This window comes from Telmatherina bonti, assembly GCF_933228915.1.
Source record: "Telmatherina bonti genome assembly, chromosome: 23".
NCBI classification, from domain to species: domain Eukaryota; kingdom Metazoa; phylum Chordata; class Actinopteri; order Atheriniformes; family Telmatherinidae; genus Telmatherina; species Telmatherina bonti.
Genome location: NC_136632.1, coordinates 7,881,157 through 7,907,124, shown reverse-complemented (window position 1 = coordinate 7,907,124; position 25,968 = coordinate 7,881,157). Strand labels below are relative to the sequence as shown.

The following is a 25,968-nucleotide window of genomic DNA, read 5'->3' as shown; positions in this document are numbered from 1 at the left end:
ACAACAACATGACTTTGCAACTCGTGCTGAAAAAGACGACAGTCCATACACAGTATTATGCTTTTTATTCTTTGACATATTGAACGGCAAAGCAACTTTCCTCTGATGTAAACATGTTTTTGAAGGGATCTTCCTCATAATCCCAAAAAGGATTTACAAAATAACAAGTCTTTTTCTATTTATCTAAACAAAAACAAAAAAAAAAAGTTGCTTTTTTTTGTTTTGGTTGTTGGTTGCACTGTGGTACGGCAGATGTTGAGGAGCTAAAATCATACAAAAGCAACACATGAAAGAGAAAAACAAAAACAAATGCATCCCTATTGTGCTTTTGAAATCGAAAACCAGGACTCAGAACTTAACAATTAAGACATTTTAAAACCTAAATCACATGGAAATTTGAAAGCAATATAGGCATACATTTCTCAATATAGTTTCTTGTACACTTTTTGTTGCACGTTACCAGTCCAGTTGCAAGATCTGCGAGTCAAGTGAACCCTGTGAAGCACGACATTAGCAGGACGGAAAGCAAACTTGCTTTTACGTTTCGGCACACTGAAGAAAATATAAGTGTACGGCAACAACATCCAGTATGAACAATTGTTCTAGAAAAGCCTGCTCCTATACCGGCTTCATAATAAAGACAGATGCAGAAGAAAAGGAGGTGGAAAAAGTCAGAATCAGTTTGAACGCATTTTCACTGAGCTGTCTTGTGTCGCTTTTATCCATCTCTGTCTCAAGGCATATTTCTGGTGAAAAAACAAAATAAATAAAACTTATTACAGGGAATCTAGGAAACACCATGAGAGCACAGGAAGTTGGCGAGACAAAACCTGTTTGCACCAATTTTGGTTTTAAGTTACAAAAGAAGAGAGTCGAAAGAGGTGTAAATACACTTGGCAGTACGTATGCGATTAAAGCAGAATATATAAATACAGCCACGTTTGGCTTCGTGAAAAAGCAAACATGCATATCAAAAACCCTTCATGCTCACTGCAAAGCCCCCGCACTATACAGGTTTCATATAAAGACGTTTTATCTAAAAGTATTTCAATTATGGGAAAACCAATCATTGTCTTTATTATTTACCTTTTTCTGATTGATGCATTTTAGTTCCTTTAAAAACATACCTGATCTTTAGACCCGAGATGGGACACTAGTTGGTTGGCTCTGCATGTCTGAGAGGTAAATGACAATCCACAGTGGTAGAAACCGTGGGTCTGCTTCCGTGTAACATTCGAGCTGACATGATTAATGACGACGGCCGATGTGACGAACCTAATAATGCAGGAGTGAACAGCATGTGGTGGAATATAAACAGCTGGGATGACTCAGGAAAAAGAAAAGAAAGTTTGCTGTGACAGATAAGCATACTGCAGATGTAAATACAGACATTCGTTGTGTATTCTGCACATACGCAGTTGTGTGTTGACGGACTGGGATGATTGAGGTTTCTAACAGAAAGCTTCACTGGTACGTGTGGATCCCACTAACACTGAAAAGAGATGGCAGTTTCTGACAGGACAAATAAATAGGATGTACCTTCACTTTGTCCCAAAGATACTGTATCGCACAACCCTTCAGTCACACTTCACCACTGTCCACACACACAAAAACCGGAATAGGGCTGCATACTTGATACAGATGTGTATGTCATTCCAAAAAAAAAAAAAACCCTGATGCGCCACTTCTTAAGTGCAAAGTCTGAGGGGTTCAGAGGGTCAGTGGTGATTTAAAGATTCTCACTTTGCTACGATGCCCCTCCTCTCTCCCCCCAAAGCCAGCTGGTTGGGATCAGAGAGCGAGAGAGAGTGGATGAGATGCAGGGGAGGCCAGAGAGGCTGATGTAGGTGGTATGTGTTTGGCAGAAGTGGCGAGTTAACATTTGGTCACCGTTAGATTGGGTATGATTTGCAGTTCACGTCCCCATTCAGTAAAGTCGCTTCTCGTATCTGTGAAGAGACAAAGTGGACATTAAAGTTTATTCATTTACTATTCTGTGTAGCCCAGTTCAGGGTCACAGGGAACAAAAACAAAAAAAAAACCTGCAATGTTACTAAAGCCAGCAACAACAGTAGAATCTGAAGCCAAGCGGTTACCAAAGAGGTTTTAGGTTGTTTTGAGTAAATTGGGATGCTGGGGAAATGGAAACAGACTTTTAAGCCTTATGTTTAGCCAGAAACATGCTAGTGTCAAACAAATTTAGGGCTGGGACGTGTTCACCATCCTGTTGTGTCACTCTTGCAATTCTAATGGGAAAATATTTACCATTATTTTTCCTGCCAAATTGGACACAAGCATGAATTTACACTTGAAATCCAGATGCAACATTTTTAAAGCCCACCACATTGATGCTCAAGGCAAGATGAATAAATATGGAGGGATTCTGAGAAATTGAAGTTTAAGTGGAGAGATTTAAGATTTGCAAGAAACTTGTTTCAGACCAACTCTCATGTTTAGATGATTCACAGACTTTAGAATCATCAGGTGACAAACCTGGACTGCAAGAAGCCAGTTTTGCACTTAAGGAGTCAGGATGTTTGTAAAATGTGCAGCTTGTGGTTTGGCTTTATCTTGCAGAAATGAGCAGAGCCTTCCACAAAGACATCATCTAGATGGCAACACGTCAGTACCAACACAGATGTTGGATAAGGCATAGTGTGTCTTTGGTAAGGCATGTATTATTAACCAAGAAGACACACATTCAAGATGTAACAATTCATTTATGCATCTCTTCTGTCAGAATACCTTTCAACAAATAAAAATTACAGTGTGGAGTAATTACTGACATCTAGTCGCGAAGGTGGATATTGACAATACTTAAATACTGACAGTATTGAAGTAGATATAAAAGGACTCACTGTAAAAGAATAAAAACCAGTTATTTATAAAGTGATGGAAGTAAGGCTGGGCGATATGACCTTTTAGTAATATCCTAATATTTTTATGGCATGTCACGATATATATCTCGATATTTATTTACCTTAGCCTTGAATGAATGCTTTGGTGCATACAATCACATCAGTAAGATGATTTTGTGTCTCCATTAAAACATAATTGTTCATACTGCATGAAGATATGTTGATTTTAAACATTCATGCCAAAAGGATAAAATTGTAACGAAGCAAATTGATCAAAACTGTATTTATTGAACAGTTAAAGCAGTAGCAGAAACATGTCAATTTAAAACAAAATAAAGTGACTTTGCATGATGTAATAAATGCAACGTATGAAAATAGGTGCTCTAGGGGGGGACTTTTCATATGATGAACTATTATAAGGCTTTGCTTTATGGATACGTTTCTGAGTTGTCGTGTATTTTTTTTTAATCGCAGAGTTTAGCGTAGAAATCAGTCTTATAATCCAGGCAGAATGTCCTCGTATCGTTTCCAATAAACGGCTTCAGACAGTTTTTAATTCAGGATTTGATTCCCACTGCTTTCTGGACTTTCTAGAGACATGACGAGCTAGATAAATATGCTTGTGTCACACACACAGTGGATGAGGTGAGTAAGTGACAGAGACTGTGAATGTTATCAAATATAATGAATTATTTTTGCGTGACGTGAAAAACTTTGTAATTTACATCCCACTCTGTAATCCAGAGCGGGATCAGTGGCAGATTTGGCTGTTCATTGTGACTGTAGGTGGAGTCGTGCAGGTGTCCTCTCTGCTCCTCTGACTGGCTGCAGCTGCAGCCGGAGCAGACTGAGTGCTTTAGGACGGGAAGAGACTCTCGTTCTGACAAGAACTTTACAATATGCGCTTTAAAGTCAGTCGCCAAAACACCAGGAAAGTCTCCAATAACTCCTGTAAAAGTCGCTAGATTTGTCGCGAGTCGCTTTTCACAAAAAAAGTCGCCAGATTTAGCGAGAAAGTCGCCAAGTTAGCAACAGTGGCTCCACGCTGCCTCTCATGACGTAGCACGTAGCTCACGTTATGTACGTAACGAGGTGCGCTTGCTTTAACTCTCTGTGCAAAGCGGTGCAGAGTCGAGGAGGAGGGAGGAAACCCCGCCCACAGCTAAAAACAACTGCGTGACAACAGGATACTCGAATATGACGAATATAGGCATTTTCTAAATCGCATAGAGGACTAGCCACGATATCTCCAGTATATTCGATAAATCACCCAGCCCTAGATCGAAGATTTATAAAAACTGTTTTTTCTGTCATTGACTTTAGATTTTGATCCAGGAAGCAGCTTCTCTACAGAAACAGCAGCTGTGACACACTACTAACAATAGTTTTCATTATGCTTATGAGCATATGCGGTGAATACCGTGCAAAGCAATGTCAGGTTTTTAAGACTGCATTGCGGTTAGTTTTCAGTTTCACCACTTTATAAAAGATTTCTCTGAATCTCTGCATCGTGTACAGTTTCAACGCTGATTTTCAGTATTAATACTGTTGTGCCCTTCGGAAAGGCTGCTTTCATGTGATGCTCTTTTCAAACCTTAACCATGCTCCTGACAAGATGCCAGTCAGTTTCATCAGCAATTAGTTGTTCCACTGTAAATTCTTAAAACTAAAACGACAGGATTTCAGTTCTCTACAAATCTGCGTTCGGTTTCGTTTTGAGGAAATATGACCGGTTCTACTTACGAGTGGAGTCCGTGAACACCTCCTTCAACTTGTGCGGACATTGTACGCTTCTCAAACTTCAGCTCCCCGGAGTACATCATAGACCTGAGAACAATTCACAACATTAAAAAAGATGCAAATACAAGTAAACATTCATATTACAAGTCGGTAAACTTCACGGGGACGACTAACCGGAGAACAGAAAGGCTCTTTGCTCCAATGTCCTGGCAGCCATGTTGGATACCTGCTATGAGGTAAGGTACAAACTTGTGGATGGAGCCTTTGTCCTGGACTGAGCCTGAAACACCCTGTGCCACCTTTACCTTGTCACCCTCACTGTGGATGAAATATCACTCAATTATTATTTTGTCTCTTTAATCACAAACATTTTGGGACTTTTGTGCTCCCACACACCTGAAATAACGTTTCTGACTGCTGGTGTTCTTCTCCATGGCATCCAGGGAGCCCATGCCTCTGTATTTCTTCAGCCTTACACCATCTGAGAAGAAGTACTCTCCGGGAGCCTCAGTGGTTGCCGCTAGCAACGAGCCCATCATCACTGGAGTGAGAGAGGGAAGAGAATTAACTGTGTTGTTGCAGTAATACAACCAAATGTCTAATCTTCTGTCAACAAGCTTTGTTGTTATGAAGTTTAACAAACTGGATGAAATATTAGAAGTCAAGATGGAGGACTTAGTATGTCCTGATGTTACACAATCTGCGTCTCAGATCTCACCGGTTGACGCTCCCAGAGACAGAGCCTTCACCACGTGGCCCACAGTCTGAATGCCGCCGTCAGCAATGACTGGCACGCCGAAACGCCTGGCGTACTCCGCCACCTTGTACACCGAGGTTCCCTGAGGTCGGCCACACGCCATCACTGGAAGGTGGAAAACATCTGACGCAGTTGCCACGGAAACAAAATGAACCAATACGGGCAGAGCTTAGCTCAGAAATGATCCAGGAAGATATTCTAGATTTTGCTAAGACTCATTTCTTCTATTCTGGTTTGTAAATGTGACCCAGTCTGCAGCTGGTTGTTTCCATGGAAACACAGAATGGAGGCCTTGGTAAATCACCATGACAACTAGGAGTGGTCTCAGGGTATCTCTTACAAATAGAAACTGATAACCTTTCCTTCTTACTGTAGCCAGATACAGAAGAGAAATAGCAGTTGATTTCATGTTTAACTTTTGCTTAAAATTTCAGCTGCCTGGTCGCGCTCTACATTAACAACCATTAAAAATCTATTTCTGCAATGTCACTGCTGTGTGTTCTGAAGTCCTGTACCTTCCTGTGTGATGCAGATGGAGCCACAGCCCATGCCAACTCTCAGAGCGTCCACACCAGCATCGATCAGGTTCTTGGCCTGGGCTGCCGTTACCACTGCAGCAAAACGGGGGCAAGAAAAAGGAAATAACAGTAAACACTCCCATGTTTATGTCTGATTCAGAAGAAATGGCAACAAAAGCATTCATGGAATGATCGATTCATTCATTTTTCACCTCAACTTTGCATATTCTAAGAGTCACAATCAAACCATTATCATGTTTCCTAATCCAACTCACCATTTCCTCCCACTACCTGCAGGTCTGGATGCTTCTGTTTGATATAGTTTATCATGTTGATCTGATACACAGAGTTGCCTTGTGAAGAGTCCTGCAAACAGAAAGATAAATCATTTGGTTTAAAGTGAAAACAGCTGTTTACACAGAAATACGTTGTACAAATGAACACACAGACACGGCAAACCATGACGTCCACAACGACAGAATAGATGCTTCTCTACTATTTTGTTCCCTCTTTAAGCCTTTAATTAACCCAGTATTCGACTGAAGACACTAAATAGCGTTTGCATAGAAATCTCAGCACAGAAATGTCCCTACAACAATATTTTATAGTTCTTTAAATACTATAAAACACATGACTTGTCATGTCAGAACTGAACAATTTTTTACATTACTGGTTATAATAAGATAATAATAATAATAATATATATTACTATAACATTACAGGTTAATAAAGTATTTTTCATTTCATTCATTCATTTCATAATGGTTAGATTTCAGTCCCACAATGTGGTCATTATGTCCCATTCTGTTAGCACAGAGCTTCCTGACACAGACATGGTGAAAATAAGAGGAAAACTGGAACCTGCTCTTACAAAAAAAAAAAAAACTTGCTCATGCTTGTATCAAGTTTGTCATTTATGTTCTTCTCTGAAACACATTAAAGACAAGAAATGATAGAAAAACTTCAAGTTTCACCCTGCTACTGTCCATCTGACGGACATTACATAACTTCACTGAGCCCTAAGAACCATCTGGTCTGATTGCATCTCACTGTAACAACATTTATTACAACACAGGAAGCAGCTCACCAATACAACAACATCCACTCCAGCTTGCACCAGTAGGTCCAGTCTGTATTTGTCATCCTCCCTGGTCCCGATGGCGGCGCCACACAGAAGCTGTTTGCGTGAATCTTTGGATGCGAGAGGGTAGTCTCTGTTCTTCTTTAAATCCGTCCGGGCAATAATGGCCACCAGCTCGTCGTTATCATTTACAATGGGCAGCTTGCCTGGTTAGATGGGATAGCGAGAGGGAGGGGGGGGGTTAACATTACATTACATGAACAACAAGTCAACACCATGATGTTAAACACTTTAATGCACCTTTTTTGCTGCGCTGCAGGATATCGTTGGCTTCTTTCAGCGTAACACCCGCTGGAGCCACCACCAAATCCTCCCTCTTCGTCATAGCCTGGAGGACCACAGCAAGTGTTTCACATAACCAAAGGAGATTCCTTTAAACTCCATTTCTCTCAAAGAGGAGAAAAGAACGTACCTCCTCCAGGGGTTTGCCATGGTCTTTCTCAGAGAGGAAGTCGATGTCTCTGGAGGTGACGATGCCCACCAATTTGCTGCCCATTTTTCCTGTCTCTGTGACAGGAATACCAGAGAAACCATGTCTAACTTTGGCCTCAGACACATCCCCAACTGTGTGGCGTGGACTCATAACGACCGGGTCTGTTATAAATCCCTGCTCAAACCTCTGAAAACCGAAAAACAGCAAACACAGCAAAGTTTCAAACGGATCGTTTCAGCTTTTTTAAAGCAGCAAGAATAGCACAAAGTCAAACTCCACACAAAGAAAACAAACTGAAAGCAGCACACACACACACACACACACAGCAAAACTACAAAAGGAACAAAAACACACATAAAAAAAAAACACAATCATTACCATAACCTATATAAAAGACAAGATGAGACAAAAAAAGATAAATTCAGGAGTTTGGTAAGAAATTAGAGATGATTTTTACTTTAGTCCACTTGATATGGATGATTATTAATTCAGGTGTCAAGAGATGTGAATAAAAAACAAAATGTAAAAAACATCTAGTGCTGCAGATAAATAAGACTTCATCAGAAAACACAGAGATAATAGGAGGAGGAATAGTTGCAGATCATAGCTTACCTTGACCTTGCGGACCTCATTAGCCTGGAATTCCGGGGTGCAGTTGTGATGAATAATACCGATGCCTCCCATTAGCTACCGGATTGACAAGCAGAGTCATTTAAATTTAAAATGAAGCATCTTTAAAAGGACAAAATAAAAGAAAACTTTCTGCAGTTTCTTACCGCCATAGCAATGGCCATGGCCGACTCTGTGACGGTGTCCATAGGAGAGGAAATGAGAGGAGTTTTCAGCGTGATTTTCCTGGTCAGTGCTGAAGTCAGATCCTAAAAGACAGAAAGGTGGGCCTCCTTGTAGTTTCACACATTCTCCACCAGGTGGCAGCATGCACTCAAAAGCTACTATATTCCTCTACACAGTTGAGGTTTCTGCATATAACAACAGAAGGACGTGGCCTAAAAACAACAGGAAGCCAGTGGGTTCGCTTTAAGCTACCTAACAGTTAAATGACATCCCAGCAGAGCTTGTTTTTAAGTAAAAAAAACCAAAAAAAAACAGCCACTTTGTCTCCATCTGATATATCTTCCTCTAGGGGGCAGAAACTTGACACTGTCTAGACTCGTGGCATGGCTCATTTCCAACTGTCCAAACAGCGACGTTTACCTTCACTTATCACAGATTCCCACAAGAGCCAGCATATTTTTGTATTGTTTCACGGAGTGAGAGGAAAATAATGACATTCCTTGTAAATGGGAAACCGGCAAACTTGTTCCACTGGTGTCTAAACCTTCCTCCTTATCTGACACAGACAAACTATGAAGGCCGCTTGCAGTGTTTCTCAAACGGGTCGCAGTGAAGGCAAGAAAAAAAAAAAAGAAAAAAGGTCCCACCACATCAACCTGCCAAATTCAACAGAGTTGGTGAGGCATGTTGACCTCGCCGAATGTCCGACAATAGCACTGAGCATGCATGGACCCGTGTCATGTTTCTAACACCTCAACTACAACTCGTGCTTTAGTGTTAGGAAGCTATGACTTCGTTTGACTCATTAACCAGTGGTAAGACCATCAACACAACGTAGCAGGGAAATAATTCACTGTAAAGGAGGCTGTGGGACATGAATGCAAACACAAGGGTGTGAGAGCAGCCGGTCGGTGACCACGGTAGGCAAAAAATAGAGCAGCAGAAAAAGAAATGATGCAGACAGGAAGTAAAGGGGAAAACAAAAGACTTTCTGTATAAGCTGTAATTACAACATGAAGACTAAAGAGCTAAGTCTATGAGAAGATGCTCCACTCTGCCAAGACTGCTCTGTCTGCCTGCCAACTGGCTGTGCCACATCTGCCGTCATGAAGGGAAGCCCGAACTGAAGAAATGGTTGGCTTGTAGGAGAGAAAAACAGTTTCTACTCTGATGTTACATTTACTCGCAAGCAGTCACCGACCTTGCATGGCCTTTTTGTGCTCTCAAACATGACCCTCACACGTGTGTGTGTGTGTATACTCACCACTTCGTCCGAGGTAAAGTCGATGAAGCCAGGTAAGATCAAGAAGTCACTGAAAGACATAAAGGAAACGTACAATGAGGAGCAAATGAGCAGCTTTTATATTTCCAGGAGCTTAAGATTCTGTACAAATCAGGAAACTGCGTTGATGGAAATGTTTCTCTACTTCCTGAGTGGCAAACGGGATGAACCAAAAAGTGAAAATGGTGTGGTCTAATGATGGACAAGCACAGATCAGAAAGTGACAAAACTTGAAGCTGATCCAAGTAAATTGTTTTGTTTTATCCAAAACCACAGAGATACTGAGACTTGGACCCCATTCTTGAAATAAATTTCCTCTTTGTTTGTTCCTGTGGTTCCTGGAAACAAAGTGGCACAATGGTGGACACCACATGCAGCTGGATACCGCCTGAACCTGGTGGAAGCTGACCTCTTTTAGCTCTTGCTTTGTACAAATTACGCAAAGTAGACGGAGATAAGTTTAGGACAGAAAGTCAGACACTGGAATGGTTTTATTTGCTTCTCTGGCTGAGTCTGTATGTATTTAGTGGTTTTTGAAGATGGGCGTGAAAGCAGGCAGAGGACAGATGGAAAGACACAGGAATAAGGGAAGCTTTATATACAGCGAAAAGTATGCAGTCAGAATAAATCCAGATGGGTAATGCCACTGGTGGGTGAGACTGGTCTATAGAAGAATGAACAGCTACTCTTCCTCATTCTGAAAGGACAAAAGTCTGAGATGCTGCAGGGGATGAGTTGCATTTGCTTTACTTTATTTGAAAAATGCAAAACCTCAAACAAAAAGATGAGAATTCACATCTGTTAGCCCTTAGCAAGAGCCCCAAACCTCAGCTGCTGGACTGACTCAAAGTGTGTGCGTGTGTGTGTGTGTGTGTGTGTGTGTGTGTGTGTGGAGGGGTGTAAACCAGAGTCGACTGTATTGGCTTTCAGTCCTAAAGAAAACATTGGCTACATCACACACTTATTATGGTTTTTATTTGAATGTTAAATGTAGACAAATGCACAATGCTAAGTGAGAGTGCTCAGCCAGTCTGTGTGAGAACGGCACACATGCATCTGGAATTTCTGTGGAACTGTGTGTGTGAGAGTCTACAAGTGTACTCATTTTACCGGGATCAGCAGGAGCAATCCACTTTCCAAAGTTAATGAGTAGGTAGGTATTTTGAGTATAATCTGTTCTGTAATAACTACTCTGTGCATAATGACACTTTTAAAGACGCATTGCGTAACTTTCTGATCGTAAAACTCAGCTTTCCAGACTTGTTTGATGACACAGTGACATCTATCGTGTGCATTTCTAGAGCCGCTGCAGCCCTGCAGCGCCCTGAAGCTGAAAGACCGAACAATACACCTTTTCTATCTGGGACGTTGCATTACGTAACGGAAGAGTTTTGCGATGTGCTAGAAAAAACACTGGCTGTTTTGAACATGCAACATGACTGATTCAGCAAAGAAAAACAGGAAGATCATCTTTTGGTGGCCCGAGAATGATGCCTATTTAGCCGTCATTAGAGGGCGCAGCATGACAGGGAACATGTTCTGTAGTGAGTCTTTAACATACTGTAATATTATTACTTCCACCAAGGAGGTCATGTTTTACCTGCCGCTTATCTGTTTGTGTTCAAGATAACTCAGAAGGTTATAGACGGATTTTCATGAAATTTTCAGGATATGGAAATGGGAAACGGGAGAACTGATTTAATTTTGGTGGTGATCCGGATTACCGTTTGGATCCAGGAATTTTTTAAAGGATTCTTTAATATTGTGAGGTAGGGTCATTGGCCCTTGGCGGAGGTTTGCGCTCTCTGAATGCTTTTCTAGGACTAGGTTAGGTTTTAGCCTGGCACTCAGAGAGCAAACCGCCGCCAAGAGCCAATGACCCTACCTCACAATCCTTTAAAAAAATTCCTGGATCCAAAAGGTGATCCGGATCACCACCAAAATTAAATCACTTCTCCCTTTTCACATTTCCAACAACTCCCGAAAATTTCATGAAAATCCGTCCATAACCTTCTGAGTTATTAAAAGGATGCTTTAACATTGTGAGGTAGGGCCATTGGCCATTGGTCCTTGGTGGAGGTTTGTGCTCTCTGAGTGCTTTTCTAGTTTGGGCGACATACCAAACATCTGAATAAGATTTTATTGTTTCAAAAAAGACATTTCTAAGAAATAAAAAACTTTCAAACATATTGTCTTCATCTGCTCCTCTCTTTGGGAAATATTATGACAAAATAACAATTGGGTTAGATTTATATTCAATGTAAATCTTTATTACATTTTATCTCTTTGTGTATTAATATGTGCATACAGTATGTTTAATGTTAAGCACAGAGCATATAACCATTTTTAATGGGTTTTTTTTTTTCTTTTCAATGTCCATACCAGTATCCTACATCACCGGACACAGCAGAACTCCGATCCATCAGACATAAAGGGCCTTCCCTCTGAAATCTTTTAGCTTCTGCCTTCAGACCTGCATCTACAATGGCTTCTATTAAAAGACAATAAAAACTAATTATCATTACAATTATTTAATTTTTTAAATGATGAAATGTCTGCAGTATGAATTAACTACACTAGCCTGCTAATTATGCTGGTTTTCATTTGTGATTATTTTGGGAAGGTGGTTTTACAAGACAGTTTTTTCACTCTCTCCCGCACAGTAGATTATTTTAACTATTGTTAGAAATGTACCTGTTGTTACTTGTTTGTGCAAATAAACACAGACAGAATGAATGAAAGAAGCTTTTAACACATTAACACTACTTGAGGTAATTAACTGTGGTTCATGTTACTCTACTGACAAGATCCTTCTCAGTAACACGATTAAGTTACAAGTACTACACGGCTTCATGTAACACTGGAAGCACTTAAAGTTTGTTGTTTTGGTTCAACCAGATGTAAAAGTAGCCTTCAGTCGGGCAAAGTTACCCATTTCTGTAACCTAATTATGATTTTTTTTTTAAATGCTCAGATTCCTTTCCATGTCTTGTCTTTTCTTGTGAACCCCTGGGGTTAAACTGATAATTTATGGTCCAGCACCTCTAGTTATGCAATGTGTAACTTTTGTAAAAAATGATGTATCTGAAATCACAAGCCTGGGCTTGAGTGAGGCTGCGGCTGTGAACGGCATCCAGTGGTGAGGCTTTCACAAAAACACAAGAAAATCTCATTTTATGATAATTAAACAGCCATCCAGTGATGGGTGTGTCTTTTTGACAGGTTTCCTCCACAATACACACATCCAGAAGATCAGCTACACAGCAAAGACTTCAGCCTTTTGCAGCATTTGGCTTCAGTTGTGTCATTTGCCGTCTGGATTCTCAGCCTCGTGTGAAGAACTAGAAATAAATTGTCTAAAATTAACACTGTATTTTAAAACGTCTAGACAACACGGACTCTCATAATGGGTTTGTGATACATCTAAACTTTAAAACCGTTTCAGGAAAGCAAATAGAAATCAGAGGGGAAATTTTTGAGTGGTTTTAAAGGTTGCAGGAAGCTGCTACTTTCACAAAGCAGCTCCTGTTTTTTCACATCATTTCATGAGAGAAAAATAAGCAGATAAACAGATAAATATAGACTTATCCAGGCAAACACTGCAAGTTAAACCCTCAGCCATTGCTAAGGTGACATTTCTGTGCATATCAGAGGAGGACGGATGAGAATTGGACTGGTGCTTTACTTCATGAAGACCGCCGCTGTCTGACACTGAGCTGGACAGTGGTTGACGCTGTTTGCCTGCTGATGGCGGTGTGTTCACATTGGAAGGGAACACTGGCCACACCGAGAGCACAAGAAAGTGAATGACCTTCCCATCCTCATTCACCTCAAGCCCTCCAGTAATTCACATATCAGCTGAGGCCATCACATGTGCAACCTTTCCTTCAGACACGACGCTCTTGGTTAAAAACCATGCAGAAACACTCAAATACTCTAACATTGTCTCCTCAATTAGCAAACCACATGTAGCATGACTAAAGCCTCAAATTTAAGGCCATCCAACTGAAAAATGATGGTCCTTTAGGGAGTGCTGCAAGGGCATTTTATGAATTGATTATAGTTATGCGATGATAGATTGTAGTGGTTGTTAGGGGGCAGCGGAAAATGTATTCATGAGGTAAAACACCATGATGGATTTGTGGCAATCATTTCCAAGAGTGAAAGCAGAAGGAAAGAACACATGCATGCATCTCGGTGTCAGATCAAAACACTTGAGCAGCACACTGCCTTGATTTTTGTTATTTATGTCCACCAGGAACAGAAGATGGGTTTCAGACTAAAGTCAGCTGATCCTTTAAGCTTGTGCCACCTGCATGCTGAGAGGAGTGGAGAGTGAGAGATGTTTAGAGGTGAGAAAATGCTGCTTGATTAGAACCTCTGTCAGGGCAAAGCATCAGGGGAGAGAAGGCGTGAGGTCTTATGTCATGCATTCTGTGTTTATGGGACAAGTCGTGCACTTTGCTGGTTAGTTGAAGTTAATAGTGTGGTTACGTTGGAAGCAAATTTCATCCCCATGACCATGATCAAGTTAAGCATTCAAACAAGCCCCGCATTTACCTTCTGCATTCATGCACTTCAGTCCATGACAAAGATTGAGATTTATTCATAATCAACGTGAAAGTTGCTTTAGAAGGGCAATAATTTGCTTCCCTCTTTTCATTTCACCATTCGGAGAAACAGAGGATTGGTTTTAACAGTTTGAAGATGACTGGTTTACTCACTTGTAAGTCAACCCATCTCCTTTAGAGCATAGCTCTTCAGCGGTATGACCATCCGAGACAACACACTGTTGGTCAGATCTGCTGGTTCAAAATGCGTTGGCCATTACAAAGCACTGGTGTGTACACGTCACCCACCATTCCGCACAAGTGAGGTTTTAAACATCAGGAAAGCTCATTACTTTACAGAGATTTTCAGAAAACAAATCAAAGCTGGCGATGCAGGGAAACTTACTTGTAAGTAAGGCCGTCTCCAACTGAGAAGAGCTGCTGTGCTGAGAGTCCATCATCAGGGACGTAGCCTGTGCCACCGCTGATTAGATAGTCCGCCATGCTGTCACATGATAAAGAGAGGCCGCTTCAGTCAAATGTGCAGCAAGAAAGACAACATAAACAATCTTTTTGCAAAGTGCAATGATGCTCTGTAAGAACACCAGGCATGCACTATGCAGGCAGAGCTGGTGACCTCCTGCAGGAAGACATAACCATGGCAACATCAACATCCCTGGCCAGCCTACTAGGTCAATGCGCATGTTAGCTGCTAAACACATCCATCCTTTTTTTTCCTCAACTTTATTTCTTGTATTGACATTTTACAAAGAAAAAACATAAATTAAAAGAAAAAAAAAAAGAAACAATGAACGAGAGGGTAGAGGTAATGCGGCCTGTCCATTCAATTTCAACAGTCAGTGTCTTTGTGAGTCAAAATAATGTGCAGTTCTATTAGTGCTTGAAGGGTCCTTATTGCTTTTTCACATTTTGTAATGAGTTGATATATAATTTCAGTTCTGCATGAAAGACATGAAAGTAAGGTTTGTAGCCTTTCCATTTGCATTTGTGAACATAGTATTTTCCAATTATCATTAGCAGTTGAATAATGGTGAGCATATCTTTTGATAATTAATTCAATGTTACATACAGTACAGCATCAAAAACATTTAACTGAATACCAAATACCCATCTTAAAACATATATATTGTTCCATCTCTGACCAGAATCGTTTGGTATGAACACAGTGGGAAAAAAAAGATTAATAATAGTTTCCTTGTCTGAGTGGCAGAAAACACATTTCATCAATAAACACATCCTTCTTCTATAAATAACACTAATAAAACTTGAAACTGTCACCACTTAAAAGTCACTGTAAAAGCAAAGTTCCTCACGATTAAAATTATACCACACTTTAGAATAAACACGTGCAACTCTAAATTTACGAACCAAGTATGTTCATTCTGTCATATTGTTTTTTTTTTTTTGTTTTTTTTTTAAGATAACAAATATATCAGATTTGTCATCCATAAAAATGTCTTCTATGATTACTTTCCTTTTAATTAACACAGCAAAATGACAAAACAACAAGGCTGCAACATCTCTACACTGCCGCATGCAAGGCCGGATTATCCAGTAAGTATTATGGGCCCAGGGGCCAATGTCCCCTTGGGGCCCATGTGGGGCCCACGTAGGGCATATACCAGCAGTTTGGACATGAAACAAAATGTACATAAAAGCCAGACAGTTACACCACAGTGTCTAGTGTATTATAAATGGTACTAGTGTCTGAAAGATGTTAGAAATGCGTTTTACGGTGTTTCATTTACAATTTTTACAATGTTGCGGTGGGGAAGGGGGCCCCTATAATACTCTGGGCCCAGGGGCCTGTGCAATTTTAATCCGGCCCTGGCCGCATGTGTAGCAAAACATGGCCGAGTGACCCACTAACACAAAAACTGCGCCTCTGCAGCTAACAGGCGGTTCAATACCTCGATCCCTAAGCGCTGATGTCTGAAACGTGGCAGGGAACTTCTCATGGATTAAACGCTGCACAAAGGACACTCAATAAACCCCCAAACTTTCTTATATATCTGCGTCAACTCCACCATTTATTTAGCAACTGACCTAGATTAGAGATTATCAGCAGCTAGCAAACATTAGCTGCGTGCACTGCGAACCATAGATAACAAAAACATGGTACTTCAGACCCATCTCTGCTGTTTCCACGGAGGTTCGGCGGCGACGCAGCATCCACGCTACTGGTCTTACTGGTCTTCGGTGTTACTCGGTCCATGCTAGCGCTTTGCATTTCTTATACTTCAAAAGCACATGTTCTGCTATCTCTTGTCACTGCTTTTTGAGAACAAAGGCACCTCCCACCCACAAAACAGTACTTTCCGCTTCTTTTTGTTTTTAATCTCCGTGTTTCGCTTCTGCGTTACAACACACGTTATCATATAGGATTAATGTTGTCTTACAGGTGAATCAACCATAAAGGCTGAAACCTTACAAACTAATTTCTATATTTAAGACGTGTCTAATAGAGTTTGATTTATATGAATATTTTATCTGTAATGTAGGATATTTCCTTAAACAATGCAGAAACACTGAGAAATGGACAGTTTTGAAGCAAGTTTGGTGATGCGTTCAAAGACGCAAGTGTAGTTTTAACAGACTATATGTGACATTTTAATGAAGTAACTCAACCAAGCTCCCTTTAAAGTTATTAGAATAATCATTACTATTATTATTAATATTGTTCAATTCAACACAAGAAGAAATGTATTGATGCCAGTTTGAGTAGTCGTCACAACGACTGAGTTAGTTTGTTCAATCATTAACATTAATAGCTGAGAGTAATGTCTAATGCCAGTTACTCAGTCTATACATCCTTATCACAAGCTGATAATAATAAAAACATGACTGGCATTTCTCTAAACTAACATTCAGCTATATAAGTGACAAATTATTACAGAAGTTAACCAAGACCTTGTGTTTATCATGGGTCACTGTTTAACCAAAATAACTGTTTTCACAAGCTATTTACATCCTTGAGCCTAAAATTTAAGCTAATGCTTTGATATTAAATTAATTATGCCCTTTTTAATAAATCATAATCGAGAGGTAAGTGTTAACTTTTAACAACAATGCTCTGAAAAAAGATGAACTTGTGGTCGAGCCCACAAGAGCTGTGTCCAGACTAGTTGCAGACATGTGGGAGCTACTGTTAGCATTTAGCATCCACGTCTTGCTTGCTGAGACTTCACCTGCGTTTGAAGCTCACGAGACCGCAACGTGGATGTACTCCTTGTTTAACCCGCACGCGAGCTTTTCAAACCATTTGGCGTGTTTCTTCACGGAAAGTGGAGCATCTTTTCTTGGAGACGAGCATGCTAGCAACCTCAGAGTAATGATGCCCACGTTGACGGAAAGGAAGCAACTTTCCAGCTGTGACTCTTCTGCACGCAGAACAGATGGAGGAAACAAACGACTGCAGAGACAGGTGTTGTTACCTGGTAGAAAACACCGGGTGAAACGAGTAGTTCGCGGCTCCAAGATGTAAATGACCGGTCTGCAGTGAAAGGAATCGGGAGTGATTGCCTGTCGCTGTCTGAACACAGTGTTGGTGTTATGTACTGGCAGCAGCGTCACATCCCCTCTCCCCTCTGCACCGAGCAGGCGAGTTAACCCCCTGCATCCTGCTGGACCAGTTGTGGAATGGCAAGGGTTAATGTGCAACAAAAAAAATAGCTTCCTACAACTTCAACTTCACGCAGGTGTGCCTGCATAACTGGTTTAGCAACATCATTGTCCTGCCCTTCAATCATTGTCTTAGCAATGCCCCAAGAAACCTTCGGTTTTGAGTTCTTTCCATGTTATACTATTTTTTAAATCGACTTTTATTCCTTTTATGAAACATTTAAGTTCAGTTTAGTGTCACATTCGTTCTAATTCAGGTTTAAACACAATAAAAGCTGAATATTATAGGTATTAGTACTAAGAGCACAGTTTTAGTCCTATGTGTTAAATAGCTGTTTCTAATAATACTTTATAGGACTTAAACAATCTAAATGAGCAATAAATTTAACCACAACTTATTTAATCTATTTGTGCAACTAATTGTTTTTTTTTTCCTGATTTTAACGTGTTAAATGTGCATTGTAATTATTGCGATAATGGCTGAAATGTTAGACTTATTAGTTAGTACTCTTAATGAACATGTGCAGCAGTGCTGTCTCATGTGAGCTGTGTTGAAAAGATTTACCAAAATGACAATGCAAAAGTTCTGATTAAACTCTTTATCTTATCAAGTTATCTTTCTTTTAACCACAATATATCCCTTTCCCCTTTTAGTTTTTAAGGTCAAATTTTGCAGAGATACAATGACACTGTTCCTTAACCGAACACACCAGCATGACTGATACGATCTATAGTGTATTGGTAAAACTTTAAACACACACACACTTACACACAGACAAATCACATGCCTTAACTCTTCTCTCAGATGTGCTGTAAAATACAAATGAGTCTTTTGATTGCTTCCTAAAATCAAAAATGCCATGCTCAAAGTTACTAACATGGTGAGACATCTTGAAATTCAGCAAGACTCTCTGAATTTAGGTCAGATGAAAATTACCTTAACTGGATTAAATGTAGGGAGAAGCATCCCCCAACCACTTTTTATTCACATGATGACAGCTGCAGAAACCAAGTGGGGAACTAGCATGTACTGTAATGGTCTGTACGGTAGCTGAGCCATGCAGTCATTAAAGGAAAATTCTTACTTATTACTGATGTGGATCAAAGTTGCTGTTTTCTTTTGCTCTAGGATGTTTTTGTAACATGCATATTGTATGCAAAATGGTTCAAGTAAAGTGCATTTCAAGTGTTTGTAGCAGTCTCTTTAAGAAGCAAGAGCAAGCTCATTCAGCAACAAATAGACATTAAAGCCTTTTTAATTTATTACTGGAAACTCTGCAAAGAAGGATAAATACAAACATTTTTGCACAAATTTCAGTCAATGCTTTTAATGTAATCCACTGTGATTCATATCCCTCTTTTTCTCTGTATTAATATTATGTTAGCTCCACTAAATGTCTACCAAGGTGACTCAGGAGGTTCTGTTTCCCTCTCTGCATTAGTGTGACATTAAATATGGGTCATTGCTGATATGGGTCAGTAGTTCCTTTATGCACTGTAGCTATTCTGAGTACATCTTTCAGCCTTGGTTATCCTCCCTGTAGCATGCTGCTCGCTTTTGCCTCAATGGTGCATCACTGAGTGTGCACAAGATGCTGGAGGGTCAGGGTAAAAATAACACCTGCCAACTTAAGATAAGCCATTTTCACTGTGTTAATAGTTGCTTATGAGCCAGACGTATCATGTGCATGGCCTTCAAAGTACTCTAAAATGAAGTGAGTGAGTCAGAGTAATGGATTTGTAAACTGATCTTGTGCAAGAGTGAGGACATGTAACGTGACCGAACAACAGGCAGTTCATTTACATGTGTGTGACCTTATAGGGTACAGCAGTGAAGGCATGACAATCGTAAAAATGAGCCCAAAGTAGTTTTTTATATTTAAATGATTTAATAAGGAATTTTGCTTTTCTTTAGAATCAATTCAAATAATATTTATCTGTACAGTTATGCAACTACCAAAGTTGACAAAATTGACAAATTTCAGAAGCAAATGAAAAACAACAATGAAACATTTATTTAAGAGATACAGTTTTAGTAATAACAAGGAATAAGTAATTAAGTTTTAAGGGTTAGGAGAAAGACCAAGGCTTTTGAAAAATAAATCCATTTTGCTTTTATTTTGGAGAGTTTTGGCAGACTACCTTAAAATCTACTTTGAAAACTGCAACATTAGTAATGTTTCGTATTTAATATTCACTTTTCTCACCTCTCTGGACCAAAACCTGCCTGGATCCTGGTGGCACTGTATCGCTGGGCTGCAGTCTCATGGCCATGGCTGTGTGAGATTTGCCGGACGTAACGTTCCCCTTCCCTGGGTGGGACACTGGTACAAGACAGCTGAGTATCCCCCACGACCTTCCGGTAGTCCACCTGCTGGCTCTCTCTTGCTTCCTCTCTGAAGTGCTCATATCCAAATCCCTCCATCGTCTCCCCGGGGTCAGACTCTGAAGCCAGCGGCCCCTCAGTCTCGTTTTTCAGCTTCTCGCAGCAAAAGTTTCTTGTCTTTAGAGCAAATTTACAAAATATCAGAAGATATCCAACAGCTGAAGGTTACTTCAGGGAGAAGAAATCAGACTCACTTCTTAAAAGTGCTTCCTGAATCCTTGTGAGAATCATAATCCAAGTTTAATAAACACTACAGAGTTTACAATTTGCAAAACAAACTTGGATGTCAGAGTGTGTTGCTTTCCAGGCTAGCTTAGAAGCTGAAAAAAACTGATAAACCTGTGCCAGGCTACTCCGTCTGCCTGTGCACAGGATGCACCTGCCAACAGAGAGACACCAGCCACCTCTGGGCGTGTCACCAGAGGGCGTCACCTAGGAGATTCTCCCACTGAGAGGGTGTCACCGTGGTAATGATGCCAGCAGCAGAACGTTGCTGTGTGGATGTTTCTGAAATCTTAGAGCTTTTTTTTTTTTTTTTTTGCACAGTAGTATTATGCAGGATAAAGCACTCACAGCCCAGAGCCCTGAGCGGAATAGAGTGAGTGGAACTGTCCTGTTGAGTGCTCCATGAAGCTCTATTTATGACTTGCTCTCTTTCTATGCATGGGTTAATCCTGCTTTCTATCAGTGGCACCACGTCATTATAGCAAAGAGGATTTCAGCATTAGAACGAACCGCAGCTCTGCAAAGAGAGCAGCAGATAGCTACAGATTTAAGAGCAGTATCATCATTCTGCTGTTATTTGCATCATGTACAGACCTAAAGTCAGATCTGTTATTGGTTTTTTTGTTCGTGTTTCTCAGGCTTTTTGCAGGCCTCATGGAAGATTTTTATTTTCATTCCAGAGGCGAGAGTGTGTAAAGTGAGTTTGTGCTGAGATTCAAAATAAGAAGTGTGATTACCCTCCTGTGTCTGAGGTCAGACCTGTAATCTAACACACATGCATTTGTGTCTTCGACAGAGCAGAAAAGCAATTGCATCGATGTGTGAAGTGTTGCACAATCTCTCCAAAGGGTTATGAAAGTGTTTCGTTCTCAAAACAAAGTCCCACATTGCTGCAAGAATGTGCATCTTGTCACATGCGCTTGGTTCCTTTTATGCTGAAAAGACTGAAACCCTTTTAGCGGGATGAACACTCAGTGGATGGCGTTGGAAACTCGTGTTTGTTCTTAGTTTTTGTGGGAAGCATTGCAAATGATAAAAGATCCCCGTCCACAAACACACACATCTGAGCAATCCCTCATCTCAAAGGGATCACCTCCAGGTGACAGACTGGTTGTGACAGTTGGTGAGAAGTTAAGATGGAAAATCCTCTTAGCCTGTCCTACAAGCTCCAGGAAATTCCCCACTTCCAATCACCATGTCTGTAACACAAGGTAACACAGGCCCCTCACCCTCTAAATCAGGACAAATACAAACGCTGATGTGGAAAAAAAAACAAGAAAATATATTTTCTTATCTATCAGGTTGGACTTTAATCTTCAGCACTTAAAAGGATTGTGTCACATGTGGACGACCTTGCTCTTATTTCCACATGCACATGTCCTCAGGTCATCTCCATTCATTCAATTACATTTGTCCTAATGAGCATCATGCGCACAGTGTGGACAGTCATTGACTTGTTGAGACAAATCCGAGTCATAAGATTTAACACACAAGTGACTATTCTCAACAAAAAAAGTTCTGCTTGTGTGGGTAAATGTGTGTGTGAGTGACTGGCCACTGAAGCTACAACCTCTCAGATTGGATGAATTGATTTCACATCAGACAAATCCGATGAAGGACAGATGTCTCTTTTTTGTTTTAACCACAACTAAACCAAAAGAAATGCATTTTTTTCACTATCATTCGAGCATTTTAGGACAGATTGTCCAACATTTGGCTTCCCTTTTCTGTTTTAAAATGTTTTGTGGTGTGTTAGAGTTTCACTTTCATTTCTGAATTTCACTTTAATCACTGGAGTTATAGCTTGCATATTCACCAGTGTCCCACGCTAATTCAGCACAATCACTTCCATTCATATCACATCACAAAACAAGCAGCTAAAGTATCAAAATATCATTTTATTCCTAAACTCTGACATTTTATTAAAAATAATCTGTTCTTTGTCAAACCAAAACATCTAGAATACATTTCTAATGGTAAACATTAAGGTGCGGTGTGTAAGAATTACTGACATCTAGTGGTAAAGATTGGTATAGCAATGACTTTAAATACCCAGCACAGTTGTGAATGGATGGTGGTCATCAGGGGTCAAAAATCTTCCAGCCATGAACACGTTCTCGTCCATGAGACAGGTAACTATTTCAGCTTTGTACATGTGTGAACAGCCTTGCTCTATGCGTCTTTTAGGGCATTACTCATTCCAAACTGTGCTCTGGTTTCTATCAAACTAAGCTGGCACTGCAGTTTTAAAGCTCACACGGTTTTCACCTCCCACATAGCATTGTTTGTCCATGCAGAGACACCGTAGTGAAAATGTGCCTCAAATATGTAGTAAAATGATCAGATATGAGAGAAACAGAGTTTTTACTATTCTATTATTTAATTTTTCATGTGTACATGCAAATAGAAGTATAAAGATGATTCTAATTTAACCCTTTCATGCATGACAGCACTACAGTGGACACATCTTTTGACGTCATTTTCGATAATAGAAATATGGTTTTGATGTTACAGTTGCACGTCAGCCCCTACAGTGGACCCTACATACAAACTATTTAAGCAAAATCCACTAAATGCATCTGGTCAACGTTCAGTGGACATGTCACTAAAAGTTTAAAAAATAGACATAGAAAAGTGAATTGTTTTTTTATGTGCTTTAAGTTGAATAAAGACACAGAAAAAATTAATGACCCAAGATATCATAATTCATACATGAAAGGGTTAATGCATGAGCTTAAATCAGATGGAGGATGTTATCTGCTTTATAAATATTCTCACAAAAAATATACATTTCAACAACAAAGTAAAATGCACAGATTTCAGTTTTTAGAAAAAGAATAACAAAAAAAAATCTACATTTAAAATATGTAAAATAATAAAAAAAAAATCAATCTGTAGACTGTGTCATAACAGACACAGCTGGGTCAATGCAATCAAGCTAGTAATACTATTCCTGCATCAGAGTTTGATTGTGAAATGAAGCAAAAATGAGGCCAAAGGCGAAAAATAGCACAAAAAATATAAACGAAAAACTGAAAACTTTATGGTAAATATTTCTGGCTACTTATGCTCCTGTAGATGCAAAACCCAATTTCTTACCATTATATAAATATCTTTCACAGATGTTTTTACATGGAAAGTGTACATCATGTGTCTGTTGGATAAAATCTCCTCAATACCCACTGACAGGACGCTAACACAGAGTTTAAAAACAGAAGTAGAATAAAAAAAACAACAACAACAACAAAAAAAAACTTGAAGTAACTCCGGTGTAATGCAGGGAAAATGGATGAATTTTTGTTCATGTGAATGCACACAAGCTGTTATAACTCATACATAGCCTAACTGTAGCACTGTTTGTGCAACTCCTTTTCTTGCCCCTCAATGAATGTAGGCTAAAACAACTAACATAAATACTTTAGCATAAGAGCCATTTGCAAAATTTTATATTTTAGATGTTGTTTTTCTGCCAAAACCTCTTTATCTCTTAATGTAGAAACCTGCTTCAGGTATCAAATTGTCTAGTACTGCCACCTAGTGGGCAGGTGGGTTTACTGCATAACAACTGCATGAGTCATGAATGTTTTTTTTTTTTTTTTTAACTAGGACAGGGTTACTGGGGTTTTTCACATTTCAAGCAATTAGGTAATGTCTGTGATGCTGACCACCTTTTGTGTGACTTTAAAGAAACTTGTGGAAAAGATATAGATGTTTCATCTGTTGTTGATCACAGACCAGTGGTGTTTCACAAGGTTTTTACAGATTATATCAGGTTTTGTCGTATAAACATCAAATCAAATCTAACTTTATTTCTATAGCACTTTTCATGCTAAAAAACAATACAAAGTGCTTTACATAATAAAACAATTTACATCAAAATAGATTTTTTTTTTTTTTTTTTTGTCTTGTCCAGCATTTAGGCAAGCAGAATGATGGTCTGGATGCGGTGTTCTGCTGAGCAAATTTTCTCTGCCAGGGGAAGCTTTATAGATATAATGATCCCCTTGACTTTCTGAATTTTTATTTTATTTCTATGTTTATTTTGTATTGTTGTTTGAATTGTAGAGTTTGTACTGCTGGACCAGAGAGGACAGACAAAAGACAGAAAGAGAAAGGAGAAAAAACACCTCATAAGAAAAGGGAAAGAGATAAAGGGAGAGAAAAGGGAGAGAAAAAAACAACAACTAAAAAATAACCCAAAAACAAAAAGAAAGAAAACAACCTACAGATGTATACATACACACATGCAGGCACACACATACACATACACACACATACACACGCATACATACACATATATATACACACACGTATACACACATAATATATATATATATACACATATATATACATATGTACACATATACATATACACACACACCTCTATGCACACACATACACACACATACATACGTACAAACATATACGCACTTGCCAGTATTAACAACTATACATACACATACAAGCCAACTTTAGATCATAGTAACTAAACTATGAATCTAAAAAGTTAAATATAAATGAGAAACAAACAGAAATGAGAAAACTAGCTGCTGTTAGTGAATAAACCTGCAGACAACTCGGTGACTGTGTCACATGCAGAACATGCAGAGTGGAACGTGTTCCGGAAAAGGTGATCATGCCAGTGTGACCCTTCCCACACAAAGGCAAGAGGCACGCCAGGAGTACCCCCGAGACCCGGGCCATCGGCAGCCATCCCCAGGCGCAGACCCCAACCGCCCCACCCCGGAGCCAGCCATGCACCGACCCAGGAGGCGGCAGAGGGGGGTCCCAGCCAGAGTCCCCTGCAGTCAGGGGGAACAGGCCCCAGCAGGCCCGGACCAGCGAGGACCGGCCCCGCCGGGCACCGGCCACCCAGGGCAGACAGAGCGCGGGCCCCACGGCCCCAAGAGCCCAGAAGCAACCCCCCACCCCCGCAGGCAGAGGGCCCAGCCCACACCGACGGAGGGCCGGGATCCCCAGACCACCACCGAGCGGCAGCCAGGCCGCACCCCAGCGCACCAGCAGCGCTCCCCGAGCACCAAGACCCCCCGAGCACCCACGCACACAAACACACACACACACACATACGCACACACATGTGCACACACACACGCACACACATGTGCACACACACACACATGCACCCACCCACCTACCCCCACCCACACCCACACGCATCCACACTTCCTCCTTAAACACACCCTATCCACCCATTCTCTTACACACGCTCAAACTCACACTCTCCTACCCCCGTTCTTTATACACACACACCCCCTCACACACACATCCCTGCTCCCTCTATAATCACCCATTCTTCCATACACGCATACCCCACTCTACACACACACATACCTCCCTACACCCCTCTATCCACATTCACACTCCTCATTGTACACCCACCCCATCACTTCCCCGTACCACCAACATAACCCCACATACACACCCCCACCCATCTGCATACACCCCCCCTCCCCCTATCCCAGCGGCCATCCACTTTCCTAAATTCTTTCACCCTGATCCCCCCACCCCCCCTCTACCCTAACATTCAGTCACCACTTCATCCATTGGCTCATGCACGCCCTCACCTTTCTTTCCCAACGTGTCCCCTGTGAGATACCCCCGGGGGAGCAGGGGATAGGAG

The 25,968-nt window shown here is 40.5% G+C and overlaps 1 protein-coding gene across 5 annotated transcripts; it reads right to left on the bottom strand.

Moving 5' to 3' along the window:
• Nucleotides 1-5: 5 nt before the first annotated feature.
• On the bottom strand, nucleotides 6-20,384 carry impdh1b (IMP (inosine 5'-monophosphate) dehydrogenase 1b). Of its 5 annotated transcripts, XM_079263556.1 has the most exons (17): nucleotides 20,297-20,384; nucleotides 19,924-20,219; nucleotides 14,481-14,579; nucleotides 14,249-14,326; nucleotides 9,507-9,555; nucleotides 8,224-8,325; nucleotides 8,060-8,134; nucleotides 7,427-7,633; nucleotides 7,255-7,342; nucleotides 6,961-7,160; nucleotides 6,149-6,239; nucleotides 5,871-5,966; nucleotides 5,317-5,460; nucleotides 4,995-5,139; nucleotides 4,773-4,916; nucleotides 4,602-4,685; nucleotides 6-1,949 (listed from the first exon to the last, which is right to left on the bottom strand). In XM_079263556.1, the coding sequence occupies exons 2-17, from the start codon at nucleotides 20,139-20,141 to the stop codon at nucleotides 1,928-1,930; spliced, it is 1,842 nt and encodes a 613-aa protein (XP_079119682.1). In that variant the 5' UTR covers nucleotides 20,142-20,219; nucleotides 20,297-20,384; the 3' UTR covers nucleotides 6-1,927. The 5 variants fall into 5 exon arrangements, with proteins under 5 accessions (XP_079119682.1, XP_079119678.1, XP_079119679.1 ...); XM_079263552.1 differs by lacking the exon at nucleotides 14,249-14,326 and having other exon boundaries at nucleotides 5,317-5,478; XM_079263553.1 differs by lacking the exon at nucleotides 14,249-14,326.
• Between the last annotated feature and the right edge of the window lie 5,584 nt (nucleotides 20,385-25,968).

Bases quoted from the DNA above. Each gene is read 5' to 3' on its own strand.
- impdh1b (XM_079263556.1), bottom strand. From the start codon at position 20,141: ATGGAGGGATTTGGATATGAGCACTTCAGAGAGGAAGCAAGAGAGAGC. The intron at 6,240-6,960 runs GTGAGCTGCTTC...TTCTGTTTGCAG, and splicing joins GAGTGGATGTTGTTGTATTG to GACTCTTCACAAGGCAACTC. The intron at 4,917-4,994 runs GTGTGTGGGAGC...TTTCATCCACAG, and splicing joins AGTCAGAAACGTTATTTCAG to TGAGGGTGACAAGGTAAAGG.